The 15,350-nt window shown below is 40.9% G+C and overlaps 1 protein-coding gene across 3 annotated transcripts in view; it reads right to left on the bottom strand.

Moving 5' to 3' along the window:
- Positions 1 to 15,350, bottom strand: part of KLF12 (KLF transcription factor 12) — a 152,507-nt gene that overhangs the window by 26,979 nt on the left and 110,178 nt on the right. For all 3 annotated transcript variants that reach the window (XM_075265422.1, XM_075265423.1, XM_075265421.1), the window contains exon 3: positions 7,846 to 8,386. In XM_075265422.1, coding sequence (XP_075121523.1) covers positions 7,846 to 8,386 — 541 coding nt within the window. The remainder of the gene's footprint in view (positions 1 to 7,845; positions 8,387 to 15,350) is intronic.

Raw genomic sequence — 15,350 nt, 5'->3', positions numbered from 1 at the left:
TCACTCATTTGAGACTAGGAAAATGTTTGTTTTTGTACCGTGTTAGCCAGTGGTTATGAAATATAAAATAACAACAAAAAACTTGCAAGTCTTCAGTAGGTGATACCTTTATTAATGGCTAACTCATAATGATGACAGAATATGACATTTCGAAGCTTACTCTGGGCTTCTTCCTCAGATATACCGTATTTTACGGACTATAAGGCGCACTGGACTATAAGCCGCATTGCCCATGAGCGCCTTATAGTCCGTCTCGGTTCATATATAAGGCGCACCGGACTATAAGGTGCAGTCCGGTGCGCATTATATGTTATTGAAAGCGCCGGCAGGCAGACTTTGCCAGCGGCCGCTTAACCCCCCGCGTGCCAGCCGCTTCTATTGGAAGCGCTCGGCAGGCGAGGAGGGGCTCTATCAGCAAAATCATGCTGATAGAGCCCAACCGTAAAAGTTAGATTAAACTACCCCCCCCCCCCCTTTAAAATAAAAGCCTGAAACAGAATGTGAAACTTACCGAGCGGTGCAGGGTGGGCGGGCATTCAGGCTTCCTCTTCCTCCGATGTTCCGTCCTCCTCCTCCGCCGCTCGCTAACTGATAATGGCCTGGGCGCATGCGTAGCCGTAGTAGAAGCATTATGATATTGCGCATGCGCCCCGGCCATTATCAGCGAGCACCGGAGGAGAAGGACGGAACATCGGAGGAAGAGGAGGCCTGAATGCCCGCCCGCCCTGCACCGCTGGGTAAGTTTCACGGTCTGTTTCAGGCCGGCGTGACAGCAGGGCTGCCGGACAGCAGGGCTGCTTTTTTCCATTCATTTCTATGGGGAGCGCTCGCATGCCAGCTCCCATAGAAATGAATGGGAAGTGTCTGTCCATTCATTTCTATGGGGAGCGCTCGCATGCCGGCTCCCATAGAAATGAATAGGAAGTGTCCGGCAGCCCTGCTGTAACGCCGGCGTGTACGGCTGTGATACACGCCGGCGTTCTGTAGTGTGAATGCACCCTTACGGTGCCTTTTATGTATGTATGGAAGCGGCACGCAGACTTTGCCGCCGCTTCCATCCATATATAAGCCGCACCGGACTATAAGCCGCACTTACGATTTCTGAGGAAATCGTAGGTTTTTATGTGCGCCTTATAGTCCGGAAAATACGGTATCTAAAAAGACTTTCTGCAGGCTGCATATTTATGTATAACTGGACACATAGGGATAGGATTACAGGAGGGAGGGGGGAAGAGGCTTATTATATACACATAAAAACATATAATCAATTCCCCGTTCCCAGGTGCAAAACCTGCCCTCACATACTGACCACTGACAGGATAGAGATACCAAACTCTAACAGGGAATATAAAATCCCAGGTATGTTCACCTGTAACACACCTAATGTAGTGTATTTGATAATGTGCACCAAATGTTCCACTGAAAATCTGTATGTTGGAGAGACCGGCCAGAAACTCAGAATGAGAATTAATTCACATCGCCATACAATTAAACAGAGAATAGACCTTCCTGTGCCAAAACATTTCTGCCAGGAAGATCATAATATCACCAGTGACATGAAAATTTTGATTTTAAGTTGGAATTTTAAATCAAGAAAACAGCGACTGATTTATGAATACAAGTGCATGACCCTATTTAAGACTCTGGACAATGGAATGAATACATCACTTGGGTTCATGTCATTCTATACAAATCACTGAACTAAGACAGCCATAAAGATAAAGAACCTGGGAACTGGGAATTGATTATTTGTTTTTATATGTATATAGTAATAAGCCTCTTTCCCCCCCCTCCCTCCTGTAATCCTATCCCTATGTGTCCAGTTATACATAAATATGCAGCCTGCAGAAAGTGTTTTTAGATATAGCTGATGAAGAAGTCCAGAGTAAGCTTCGAAACATCATATTCTGTCATCATTATGAGTTAGCCATTAAAAAAAAGGTATCACCCACTGAAGACTTGCAAGTTTTTTGTTGTTTTTTTTATATTTCATTTGAGACTTGCAGTCTTGTGTAGACAAAAGCTTAATAGCTGAGCTATTGTGAAGGTCCCAGGTAGGACAAAGATAAAGTATGAATAAAATGATAATATGTTACTAGTAAGGACTTCTGCACCTGACGAGAACATCTGTAAAATAGCCTTAATTGTAAAAGGTACTACATCCAACACTGTTGACTATTTTAGAGTATCTGGTTATTTGGCAGGGATTGCTTTTCAATATCTGCATGGTTATCTGGCAGGTAAACTGCAATTGTATGGCCTTATGTATATAGCCTTATATTCTTCTTATTTATTCAACAGATATTATATTGCTGCTGAAAAAGCAACGCATAAATTACTAGTGACTGGTTGTAATGTGCAGACTGTGCGCTTATAAATAAGAGATAGTGGTATAACAAGTAAATAGGAAGCGCTGCTGTCCCTTGTGGCTGTATTTAATGGCTCTGTGCTGTTTAGATGTAAGTACATACTTGCCATACATAATCCATACAAGCATGTTAAATGAAATACTCAGTGACCCATCGCAATTTAATGGAGTGTGTTTATGCATTCTAATAAAGAGCTGACACAGTTGTAAACACTTAGGGTAATGCATGAATTAGAGAAAAAGGGGGTTTTTTTTCAATAAAATTTACCCTTTGCAAGCTAATTGGAACAATATACTGTCGCTATTAGAGGCTCCATGCCATAGACAACCGTCATACATTTCTAGGCATCCCAAAATGCTGGGTGACATGATAACTACTGATGGTAACTTTGAAGTGCTCATAGGGGATGTCCAGAAAATCTGGTCCTCCATACACAACTACATCAGGTCCGGTGCAATAATACGTACACTGCTGGAGCTGCTCTGCTAATGTACTATACCAGCTCTGAAAGCAAGTCTATTGTGTTCATACACACTGCTCAATGCTTGTACTTATTTGTCAGATGTGAGAGCCCAGCAGTTGTGCAATGTTTTCTAGTTTATCAAGGGAGGCCTAAAAATAGTTTGACGAGAACATGTGCCCCCGGGCTGCTGTTTCCAGATTGGTGTACAGTGTATAGATAGAATGTAGTGTATGTATAGGAAGCCAGGGCTTCATCTTTCTTTACATGTTGTGCAATCACCAGCTCAGTAAATGGAACCAATGTAGCTTATTTCTTCTTCTCAGCGGATTGTTAAGTGCACAAAGCACATTCTCCTGCAAGGCTTTGTACCATGAGTACCTATTCTGTCACGTCCCAATACACAGTCTTCTATGCCCTCTATTGCTGCCTATTAATGTAAATCAATGTGATATGTGAATGTTCCAGCTAATTCACCATTGAGGAAACTGCCTAAAGTGACCCTGTCACTGACACTGAAAATACAGTGAACTCTACAGACAGCATGTAATAGAGCAGGGAGAGCTGAGCAGATTAATATATAGATATATAGGGAAAAATGTGCAATTCATACATTGTATACACACTCCTACAAGGACCGCCCACTTGACTAAGAATGAGCCCAGAATAAGCAGATGTTTAAATGAATGAATTGCAACTTAGACTGAATATTTTCCTATAAAACTATATATCTGTCTGCTCAACTCCCCCTGCTTTATAACATGCGGCCTACAGATAGGACTGCTCGTTGGATGTGACAGCTTCCCTTTAAGTGTCATAAATGGATATGAGAACATGAAATAGTGATGCTGTAACCGCTGCTGTCAGTATACTCACTGTTCTCAAAACCAACATAAAGCATTGCATTAGAAGCAACTTATATAACACATCAAACCCAGTGGTGTGCACTGTACCACTTGAGAAACACAAACATAAAAGACATTCTGTGAAAAAGATAGCCTTGGGGGTCCGTACTTCAATCATGTTTTCAGTAACCTCTCAAATGTGAAATAAAGCAGACAACATGTATAAGGCTGTTTTACACTTCATCTATATATAGTAACATGGAAAAAAAATCTTTGTATTAGAAGGAATGAATATTTTATTTAGATCAACTACAGTTAATATATTATCAATGCTGTATATAAATGTATATTACTGCCTACAATTCATTTAACTGTACAACATCATTTTCAGCAGTCACCTACATCAGTCTCTTAAAGGGATTGTCTCATTGGTGTCAGTGGTTTTGAGATAAAGACATGCCTGGATAGCCTATAAAAAGGCTATTCTACTACTACCTTCTTTTTTTTTCGATTCTCCCCGCTGTTCTGTTGTAATCCTGGTTAATTACTTTATGTAAATGAGCCCATCAAGCACCCCCCACGTCATACCTTTATTCACACCCCACCATTACTTGTTCCCCATCTGTCCTCCTCCTCCCTGGATGTTCTTCCAGTCAGATCTCGCTGTTGCATTTGAGTTCTCAGGCATGCGCGGTTCCGCTCCGTTCAGAGCAGTACTGCGCATGTCGGAGCGCCATTTTGTTGTAGCTCTCTATAGAAATAAGCATACTGCTCAGTATGCTTAGTTATATAGAGAGCTACAACAAAATGGAGTTTGGAATACGGAATAAGGAAAATAGGAATAAAACAGAAATTTAAAGCTACATAGGAATGCTTTGAACACCAGGAGTGTTCACCAGCACTAGTGTGGCACCGTTCCTATTCATACTTATGCTCATCATTGCCAATGCCTACAAAAAAACCTTAGCCAAGTTGGGCACCATAGAAATACAACCCTTAGAATTTTTTTAAAAAATATATGTAGATTGTGAGCCTCATATAGGGATCACAATGTACTTTTTTTTCTCCTATCAGTATGTCTTTGCAGCAAGGGTGGAAATCCACGCAAGCAAAGGGAGAACATACAAACTCCTTGCAGATATTGTTCCTGGCAGGATTCAAACCCAGGACTCCAGCACTGCAAGGCTGCAGTGCTAACCACTGAGCCACCATGTTGCCCCTTCAACCCCCACAATTTTTAGATGACCTCACTCACTGGTGGAATGTGAATATTTTAAGAAAGTTGGACACCCCTTTAACACCATGGAGTGAAGTCTAGACCTCAGTTGAATTGACAGGTCTCTTTCCAACCCATTCAATGAAAAAAGGGAAAAACACTGTCATGTCTATATATGCAATGAGAAATTAGTGTTAAAATGTCTCTGCATGTCCACAGTGATTTAGCCCTGTTTTCACTTAGGTTGGCACTACAAGTACAATGCTCCCTCAGATTACATGAAAATTCCTGTTGGTATTAATCGATCTCTAACATTGTATCACAACACACATCTTCTGAATATTCCCTTTAGAAAAAAGCTGCAAATGAAAGTCAATTCCCCAGGTTTAATGCTCAGCCTTTGTCATGATTTATCCCTAGCTCTCTTTTGCCAGCTCTGCACAAATCATCCATTACACCTACTCTAAATATAGGAACAAAATTCACATCTTAGTCACAGGTTACTGCTACTTTAATATGCGATACAAGCTTCCATGGTGAATGACTGCTGACACAATATGTTCAATGAATGATTATTATTATTATTATTATTATTATTATTATGAATAATAATAATAATAATAGTTATTAAAACTAGTATTTGTGCTAAATAACACACCATTGACATTGTCCTCACACAAACCAATACAACGCTTACCATATAATACATAACTTTTATAAAAAATGTTTATTGTGCATTGTTTATATTTGTCAATGAGTAATGGCTAACATTGGTGAATTATATATAATAGGGGCTAAAGGTTTATTGGAAGGATAAGGGCTAGTTCACACGTGAACTGCCCGCGCGGGTTTTGACACAGAGAGAGACGCGGCGAGCCGCGTCTCTCTCTTGTCAAAACCCGCCCGCCGCGACCATCGCTGTCGCGGCTTAACCCTCTGCTGTCGGCTCAAATGAATGAGCCGACATAGGAGGGAGCTGCCGGGGGCGGAAGCCGCGCGACTGAGACAGCGCGGCTTCCGCCTGAAGAAAGGACATGTCCTTTCTTTTCTCCGCTAGCAGCAGCTCGCCGCTAGCGGAGAACAGAAGCCCGGCGGTCTCCATAGACCACCATTATAAGGGGAGGTTTTGGACGCGAAATCCGCTGTCAAAAACCTCCCCTTATACTCACGTGTGAACTAGCCCTAAAGCCTCTGAAAGAACTGTAGCATAGGCAATGGACAGAGATACATTAAAAGGGGATGGAAAACTGAATACCTTCAAAAGACTTGACTCCTACTATAGGTCTGACTATACAGATCACCTTTGTTCATATAATCCTCCTTTGTACTTTTCTAACAATGCATTCGTTTCTGAGAACTGCTTCCCAGCTCCCTATGGGTATATTCATGCATCATGCTCATCATCATCTTCAGGTAGAGTACTCCCTTTCAAATGGATAGGAGGTGGAAAAACACTGCATGGCAGAATTTGATGCAGAATTTGCAAATTCAATGGTGAATTTCGCAGCAGTTTCAGCAACTGATAAGATAAAGCGGAAAAATTCTACTTCTGAATTTCAGCCTTTAAAAAATTCTTCCATGTGAAATTAACCTTAAAGGTTTTTCCAGGATGATTACATTGATCACCTGTGCTTAGTGATGAATTATTTCAGTGCAGAAGAAAGACCTAGAACCCCCACATATTAGCGAATTATAAAGGGGTTGCAGCATTTGGGTAAGTGCTGTGACCCTTTCACTCCTTGTTACCCTTGGTTCACATATGCATTTGGTAATCCGTACGGGGAGTCCGCATGAGGACCCCCAGAACGGACTAACCAATGCATTTGCAAGCGGTGTGCAGTGAAAGCACACGGACCGCACACAGACCCCATGCGGGGTCCATGCGGATAGGAAAGTAGATTGTGAACTAGTTTCCTGTCCGCATGTTCCCTGCAGAGATCTCGCGGCAAGCACACGGACCTCATTATAGTCTATAGGGATTCATGTGCTTTCACTGCACACCGCTTGCAAATGCGTTCAGTACTCTGTTCGTGGGGGTCCCCAAGCGGACTCTCCTAAACTGATTACCGACGCAGATGTTAACGAGGCCTTAAGCACAGCACACTACATTGTACAGTGGCAGTGCTTGGTACTGCAGCTCAGCACCATCCAGCATGGCCATGTGGCCAATAGATGTGATGCAACTTTCCTGACAAGAGGAAGAGGAGCGCATCCAAATGCCACAATATCTTACTAATTGACAGGGGTCCCAAGTATCAGACTTTACTGATCTAATTATCTATCCTAAAGAAAAGTCATCAATGTTAAAGTCCCAGAAATCTTGTTTAAAGTGAACCTGCCACATTGATCATGCAATGCAATCTGCAGGCCGAATGTCATAGCGCAGGAGAGCGGAGCAGATTGATATATATATAATTCTGTGGGAAAAGATTCAGTACAATTTGTCATTTATTCATTTAAATCTTTATTCATTGTATGCTTAGAAACAGTCAATGAGCCATAGTGGTGATCCTAGGAGTGATTGACAGTGATCTCTGTATTCCCAGTCATACATGGAATTACTGCCATTGGCTAGATAACTAATTCTAAGTAAAGAAAAAGCAAATATATAAATGAATAAATTACTGGTCACGTGGAATCCTTTACTCCCAAAAGAACCTATACATCAATCTGCTCAGCTCCTCCTGCTCTATAACATGCTGCCCACAGATTACACTAAACTGCATATTCAATGTGGCAGCTTTTATTTTATGTACTTAGAGCTGTATAAATGTAAAATATATCAATATAATTTAGGCTAATGGAAACCATTTTGAAATTTTTCTTTGGATGACCAGATGACTTCTTATCCCCTGGACTCATGCTACAATTATGTTTACATAACATATTATACTATCCAATATTTAAGAAATATAAGCAACTTTTCCATATTAAAGGCTTATCTGTGGTAGTTACCTTTAAGATGGCTTCTTCCATCCTCCAACAGAGGTACCACAATGGTAGAATTCATATTTCCTGGTGACCTCACAGCCGTATAAACAACAGGAACGGACTGTACGACAACCGGTATTCTGTGAACATGACTTAGTTTGTTAGACTGCAAGTTCATAGGACTAGAAGGTGGGACGGGATGAATGATGTGCAAAAACTGCTGTCCACCAACTCCAGATGCTGAAGCAACAAGGGGCCCTGGAGTCAATACTGTTGGCACAGATGCTGTGGAGGGTACAGATGTGATCACCGTTGGTGAAGAAGCTGGACGGCTGGATGAAGATGAAGAATTAGAAGAAGGTGAGGCTACTGAAGTGGTAATGGAAAGTGGAGAAGACGACACTCCTCTTGGTGAGGATCTAGCTTTGTTTATTGACAAGTCCACTGGTTCTGTCTGTGTTTGATAATGGTCGGTTGCTAACAAGTCCTCCGGAGGTTCTGCCTTCACATTGTTCAGGAGGAGGGGGACAGCTTCCATATCCTGGTAACTGTGGACTTTAGGAGACTGGAATAAAAGAGGAAAAAAAAGATTATTATTAGAAATAGTCAATGTTCCAATATACCACAGAAAAAGCATAAGCTTATTAATATCATATCTAGGATTCAGAAAAAGTTCCAATAAAAATCTTATTAGTGGTGATTTATATTGCTTGTAATTAAGATTATATAACTGTTCTCTAGACGGCCTACAAGCGAACCTATAAAACTTGAAGGGTTGTATTACGTGCAGTTTCATATGACAGTTATATGAAAAATCATCTAATTAATTGGAATATTTATAATCATTTGTATTTAACTATCTAAAAACACGATAAAAATATTATCACAAGACCAATAATATATCAGCAAGTGGACTCAGCGCAGTTGTAAGCATTATTGACCTGAATGGATTTATTTCACATGGGTCACTTTTTTGTTTAAGTTAATGTTTTATGCGCAATATATATACATCCCAATAAACATTTACTGGGGCTTGAAGCAGCTCTAGATGTTCTGGAAGTACAATTCATATGAAAATAAAATTACATTACATTTTATTAATGGAAATTTTCATACATTCAGGATATGATGCTTCGGAGCAGAGTGCAGTGCATAAACTTTCAACGCAGAGGGGATGTAAGGTGTGGTTTATTTAATAAATTAATTGCAGATTGTTATCAAATCAAATCAAATAAAAAAATAAAAAAAAAGCTTTATTGGCACATCCGAATAGATATTTGGCATTGCCAAAGCTAGTAAAGTGGGGGGGGGGGGGGGGAGTTGGACTCGGGTGGGTGAGTGGTGGGTATGGTGGGGGTGGGGTGGGTGGTTTGGGGTATAACAGTCCGTGGAGTCTCATCTTCCTCTTCGTTGGTGACCGTTATATGGGGAGGTGGGGTGGGGCGGGGCGGTTGGTTTGGGGTATAACAGTCCGTGGAGTCTCATCTTCCTCTTCGTTGGTGACGTGGGGGTGGGGCGGGGGTATTGGGATAAATATAATAGTCCGTGGAGTCTCATTTTCCTCTTATTTTGTGACAGCTGGACACGTATTGGGCAGCGATCTCCACAGTGGCCTCTTCTTCTCCAAGTAGGATGTAGAGTTTCCTCTTCTTGTCTGCAGATATGAAGTCTGGGATGTGGGCAGAAAGTCTTTGGTAGTAGACGGCCCTCACAGCTGAGTATTTGGTGCAGTGTAGCAGGAAGTGGGTCTCGTCTTCTGGGGCCCCCTGGTCACAGTGCTGGCACAGTCTGTTCTCCCGTGGCTTGTACGTCTGCCTGTATCGCCCCGTCTCTATCTCTAGGTTGTGGGCGCTCAGTCTGTACCGGCTCAGGGTCTGTCTGTGCTTGGGGTGGCGTATTCTCTCCAGGTAGGTGGCCATGGTGTAGTCTCTTTGTAGGGATTGGTACACGGTGAGTTTCTTGGAGTTATTTATTTCGTTTCTCCATTCTTCAATGTACCGCTCTCTGTTTGCCTCTGTGGTCGCCTTTATTTCGGCCTTGGTTATCGTCTGTTGGTGTTTTGGTTTGGTGGTTGGCTGTTGTTTGGTTGGTGAGTGTCTGGTTTGCTCAGGTGGCTTAGCCATGCTTGGTGGTGGTAGGAGTCGGGCTTGCTCCCCTGGATGTGTGCCTGGAAAGCTAGCGCCCTCTGCTGTATGATGAGCCATAGGGGGAGTCTGCCTAGCTCAGCCCTGCAGGCCATGTTGGTGGTGTTGCGATGGACATGGAGCAGGTATTTGCAGAACTCCAGGTGGAAGTTCTCTGTTGGGCTGGAATCCCACTTTGACTGGTCTGGGTAGGTGGCTGGGCCCCAAACCTGCTGAATTCATGATAAAGTAAATATGCAACAAACTATGGATCTATATAATCATAAAATACCGCTAATTGTATAATACCATTTAAAATAATTATTCATTTTATCTTGAAGCCAATCTGCAACCTTTTTCTGACTCCACCCAAAGCTGGCCCCAACTCAGACCCAGTCTCCAAATCCACAGTCCTGGCACATACTCCATACAATAAGAAAATATGGTTCCCAGGTAATACAGTGGTAAGTCCAGTCCTTAGTCAAGTCCTTTTGCAAAGGTGGATCATACAGATATACACAACTCTTATGACATTCAGACTTTACAGTGTAATAGACAGGGTGCTGGCCCTTCACTGCTCAGTTACCAGCAGAATTCATGTCATTAATAATGTAGGGTAAGAAGAAAAGAATGCTACCCTGGCTCATTCCATGGGGCTCAGCTTATTACCGTACATTGTTTGGTCTAATGTAAAAAAGGGAGGCTATAACACTAATATATATATATATATATATATATATATATATATATATATATATATATATATATATACAGTCCTATGAAAAAGTTTGGGCACCCCTATTAATCTTAATCATTTTTAGTTGTAAATATTTTGGTGTTTGCAACAGCCATTTCAGTTTGATATATCTTATAACTGATGGACACAGTAATATTTCAGGATTGAAATGAGGTTTATTGTACTAACAGAAAATGTGCAATATGCATTAAACCAAAATTTGACCGGTGCAGAAGTATGGGCACCTCAACAGAAAAGTGACATTAATATTTAGTAGATCCTCCTTTTGCAAAGATAACAGCCTCTAGTCACTTCCTGTAGCTTTTAATCAGTTCCTGGATCCTGGATGAAGGTATTTTGGACCATTCCTCTTTACAAAACAATTCAAGTTCAGTTAAGTTTGATGGTCGCCGAGCATGGACAGCCCGCTCTCAAATGATCTGAAAACAAAGATTGTTCAACATAGTTGTTCAGGGGAAGGATACAAAAAGTTGTCTCAGAGATTTAACCTGTCAGTTTCCACTGTGAGGAACATAGTAAGGAAATGGAAGACCACAGGGACAGTTCTTTTTAAGCCCAGAAGTGGCAGGCCAAGAAAAATATCAGAAAGGCAGAGAAGAAGAATGGTGAGAACAGTCAAGGACAATCCACAGACCACCTCCAAAGAGCTGCAGCATCATCTTGCTGCAGATGGTGTCATTGTGCATCGGTCAACAATACAGCGCACTTTGTACAAGGAGAAGCTGTATGGGAGAGTGATGAGAAAGAAGCCGTTTCTGCAAGCACGCCAAAAACAGAGTCGCCTGAGGAATGCTAAAGCACATTTGGACAAGCCAGCTTCATTTGAAACAAAGATTGAGTTGTTTGGTCATACAAAAAGGCGTTATGCATGGCATCCAAATAAAAAACAGCATTCCAAGAAAAACACATGCTACCCACTGTAAAATTTGGTGGAGGTTCCATCATGCTTTGGGGCTGTGTGGCCAATGCCGGCACTGGGAATCTTGTTAAAGTTGAGGGTCGCATGGATTCCACTCAGTATCAGCAGATCCTTGAGAATAATGTTCAAGAATCAGTGATGAAGTTGAAGTTACACTGGGGATGGATATTTCAGCAAGACAATGATCCAAAACACCACTCCAAATCGACTCAGGCATTCATGCAGAGGAACAATTACAATGTTCTGGAATGGCCATCCCAGTCCCCAGACCTGAATATCATTGAAAATCTGTGGGATCATTTGAAGCGGGCTGTCCATGCTCGGCGACCATCAAACTTAACTGAACTTGAATTGTTTTGTAAAGAGGAATGGTCCAAAATACCTTTATCCAGGATCCAGGAACTGATTAAAAGCTACAGGAAGTGACTAGAGGCTGTTATCTTTGCAAAAGGAGGATCTACTAAATATTAATGTCACTTTTCTGTTGAGGTGCCCATACTTTTGCACCGGTCAAATTTTGGTTTAATGCATATTGCACATTTTCTGTTAGTACAATAAACCTCATTTCAATCCTGAAATATTACTGTGCCCATCAGTTATTAGATATATCAAACTGAAATGGCTGCTGCAAACACCAAAATATTTAGAACTAAAAAAGATTAAGATTAATAGGGGTGCCCAAACTTTTTCATAGGACTGTATATATATATATATATTATACATATATATATATATGTATATATATATATTTATATATATATATATATATATATATATATATACACATATATATATATATATATATATATATGTAGGTATATATAGTAAGTCATGCTATAATAATAATAGAAATTAAAAAAAACATTAAGAAGTCACATGGTTAGAAAAATAAAAGAAATAACACAGAAATTGTGATATGTCTTGTGTGTTTAATATACTTGATTTTGTTTGGTCATGGTGTTTTCTTCATTTCAAAACTATAATATTAACATAAAGCAAGCAACCTCTCGATTTGTCAGCCTACCAACATAACAAAACAATGTTGACATGCTGTAGTGCTGTTAAATAAACACTTGGTGGAGCTAGAACATATTACATTCACAGAACATTGCAGTAACAGACCACTTACAAATCAGCAATAATCCTTAGTATGACGTCTTACTGAAAAATAGCAATTCATATATATGAACTCACTTTATATATAACAGAACAACTTTATGACCAACTTAAATATAGTCTGTCATTATGGCACAACTGTCTCCCCCCAAACCACCATAAGGAATGGAGAGGTGAAAAAACGCCAAATCTGAATATATAACTTTCATCCTGGCACTGAATGATATCTCACACAGACCGCCTGCAAGGGGCCTGTGCACTATATGTTAAAGGATATTTAGTTTTTTCTTATCAGTATGTCTTTGTAGAATGGGAGGAAATCCATGCAAACACAGGGAGAACATACAAACTCCTTGCAGATGTTTTTCCTGGCGGGATTCGAACCCAGGACTCCAGCACTGGAGGCTGCAGGTTAAAGGATATTTTGTCACCAGAACCCAGCACACCAGTCCAGCCCCACAGATGCATAGGTCACTTGTGAATCAGTACGACTGTTATTGAGACATCACTGTTTTTGTCAATATCCAAATGAGTTCTTTGGAGCAAATGGGATGTTGCTGCTTTTTGGATCAACAGCCACAACCTCATTTCTCTAAAGTGCTCATTTGCACGACAAAAACAGTCATATTGAGGCCCTGGTTCACACTGTTTGATTCCGGGATCCTAAACTATCTATCTGCATTGTTGATGTGCTGGGTTCTAGCGACAGACTTCCTTTATTGCATAACCAGGACTCCTGGGCTAAGAGATATAATAAGAGAGGATTCCCATATCCATCAAAGCTGACTGTGGGAGAGTGCCAATGAGTACCAAAATAAAAATTACACATTGAGAATGAACATCTCTTCACCTATACAGTCATTACAGACGTTTATGTGGTAAAAAAACCTTGAATGGAACAGCAGATCGCAATCTGCTATCCCTGGCATTTCCCTATAGATAAAGTGGTGATGTGCCTGAAAGACCTGCAAGCACATTTATATGGGGAAAATGGACCCAGTTCCCTGGATCAAGGGGTCCCACTGATCAGCAAAGTGTCGCCTATTGATATGTAACTTATAGGTGTTACATCAACTGTGGATTTGTGGTAATTTGGTAACTTGGTTCTACCCCTTTAAATAGTTTTAAATGGACTGTTAGTGTTAAATCCTGAAAATTGCTATATACTCTGTATGCAGTAATATTCTATATACATTGCATGTTGCTATTGCTGGAAGTGTTAACACAGATCTATATAACATCAGCTAAATTCAAAGAAATAAATATCCTCTGGCTTGTTCTGTGCAGGAACTGCTTAGCCATGATTTCAAGTTATTTCTAGAACCCATGAAATCCTACTTAGAAACGGAATATGTTGATACTTCAGTGAAGAGAGATTCAGCAAAACAGAAAATCCACAAAAAAAACAACCTGTGCCTGGTATTTTTGTCTGTTTGTAAATACAGCTTGTTTATTACCTACACCCAGCAGAATTAGCAGCAGCCATCTTTTAGGCTCCCGAGGTTAAAGCCCACCATTTCATTGGGATGGGAGAAGGAGCATCAGTTTACTTTAACAACTGATGTCCTCAGCCACATAAACGGAATGAATGGAAAATCATAAACTCCACATGGTGTCCACAACTGCATTGGAGTCACAGATTTGTCATGTTTTCCATTAATATGAAGGACAATGCAGCAGAACCCGATTAACCCATTCAGAGGTGTAGTTATATGGGGTGCAAAGGAAACAACTGGTTAAGGGACCAGAGGCTTCTCTAGACCATAATAGCATTAAAGACAGCACATGCTTAGTGAGGTCCTAGTTACATATTTTGCCCTGGGGTCCAGGAGCTTCAAGTTAAACCTTTGAGCCCATTATAAGTGAATGGGTTTGTTGACTGGACTTGGTGTATGTTTTGTGGTGACACTTCATTTCCATTCTTTCTCTCCGATAATGGAACAGAAAAAAGGTAATGAACACAGATGTCATCTAAAGCTTATACATGAGATAAGGTAAGAGAGGTAAATCACAGTGCATAATGTGCATTTGTTTACATGCTTTAACCAGGATGACTCTTTGCTGCATTGTGTATATTGCGCTAATGTGACTTAAAATGTATGCTGCTGAGTCACTGCACCTTCTTCCATGTAGCTTTTTCTACAAAGAGGGCTTTGTGATGATTACAAAGAGTAGGAACTCTATTGCGCCATTTGCCACTGCACCAGGTGATGTTTTTGTGCCGATTAAGGTATATCCTTTGCATACTACAGCCTGACCCCTAGTACTTGTGCCAGGCGGAAGAGTCACCTTTCAGGTCTTCCATCCAGTTTTCCATTTCTGATGTCGTAGTCACCGGTTGATTTTATAGCTACAGAAGTGGAACCCATGTAAAGCTAGGTTCACAACTGCGCTGGGCTCCCCATCGTTTGATTCCCCCAGGGTACCTGAACAACGGAAAAACTGGTAGCTAAAAAAGTGGTTACCTGTGGACCCCATATACAATAATGTTGTCTGTTGGGTTTCCGTCATTTTTATACTGGAACCGGCGGAGAGAAAAGTCCCTATGCAAGACTTTTCTATCTACCAATTTTTGGTAATGTCTGCAGCGGATTCTACAACAGAGACTCTGACA

This window comes from Leptodactylus fuscus, chromosome 2 (assembly GCF_031893055.1).
Source record: "Leptodactylus fuscus isolate aLepFus1 chromosome 2, aLepFus1.hap2, whole genome shotgun sequence".
Classification (NCBI taxonomy): domain Eukaryota; kingdom Metazoa; phylum Chordata; class Amphibia; order Anura; family Leptodactylidae; genus Leptodactylus; species Leptodactylus fuscus.
Note: the sequence above shows the minus strand (reverse complement) of the source record. Positions and strands in the feature narration are given on the sequence as shown.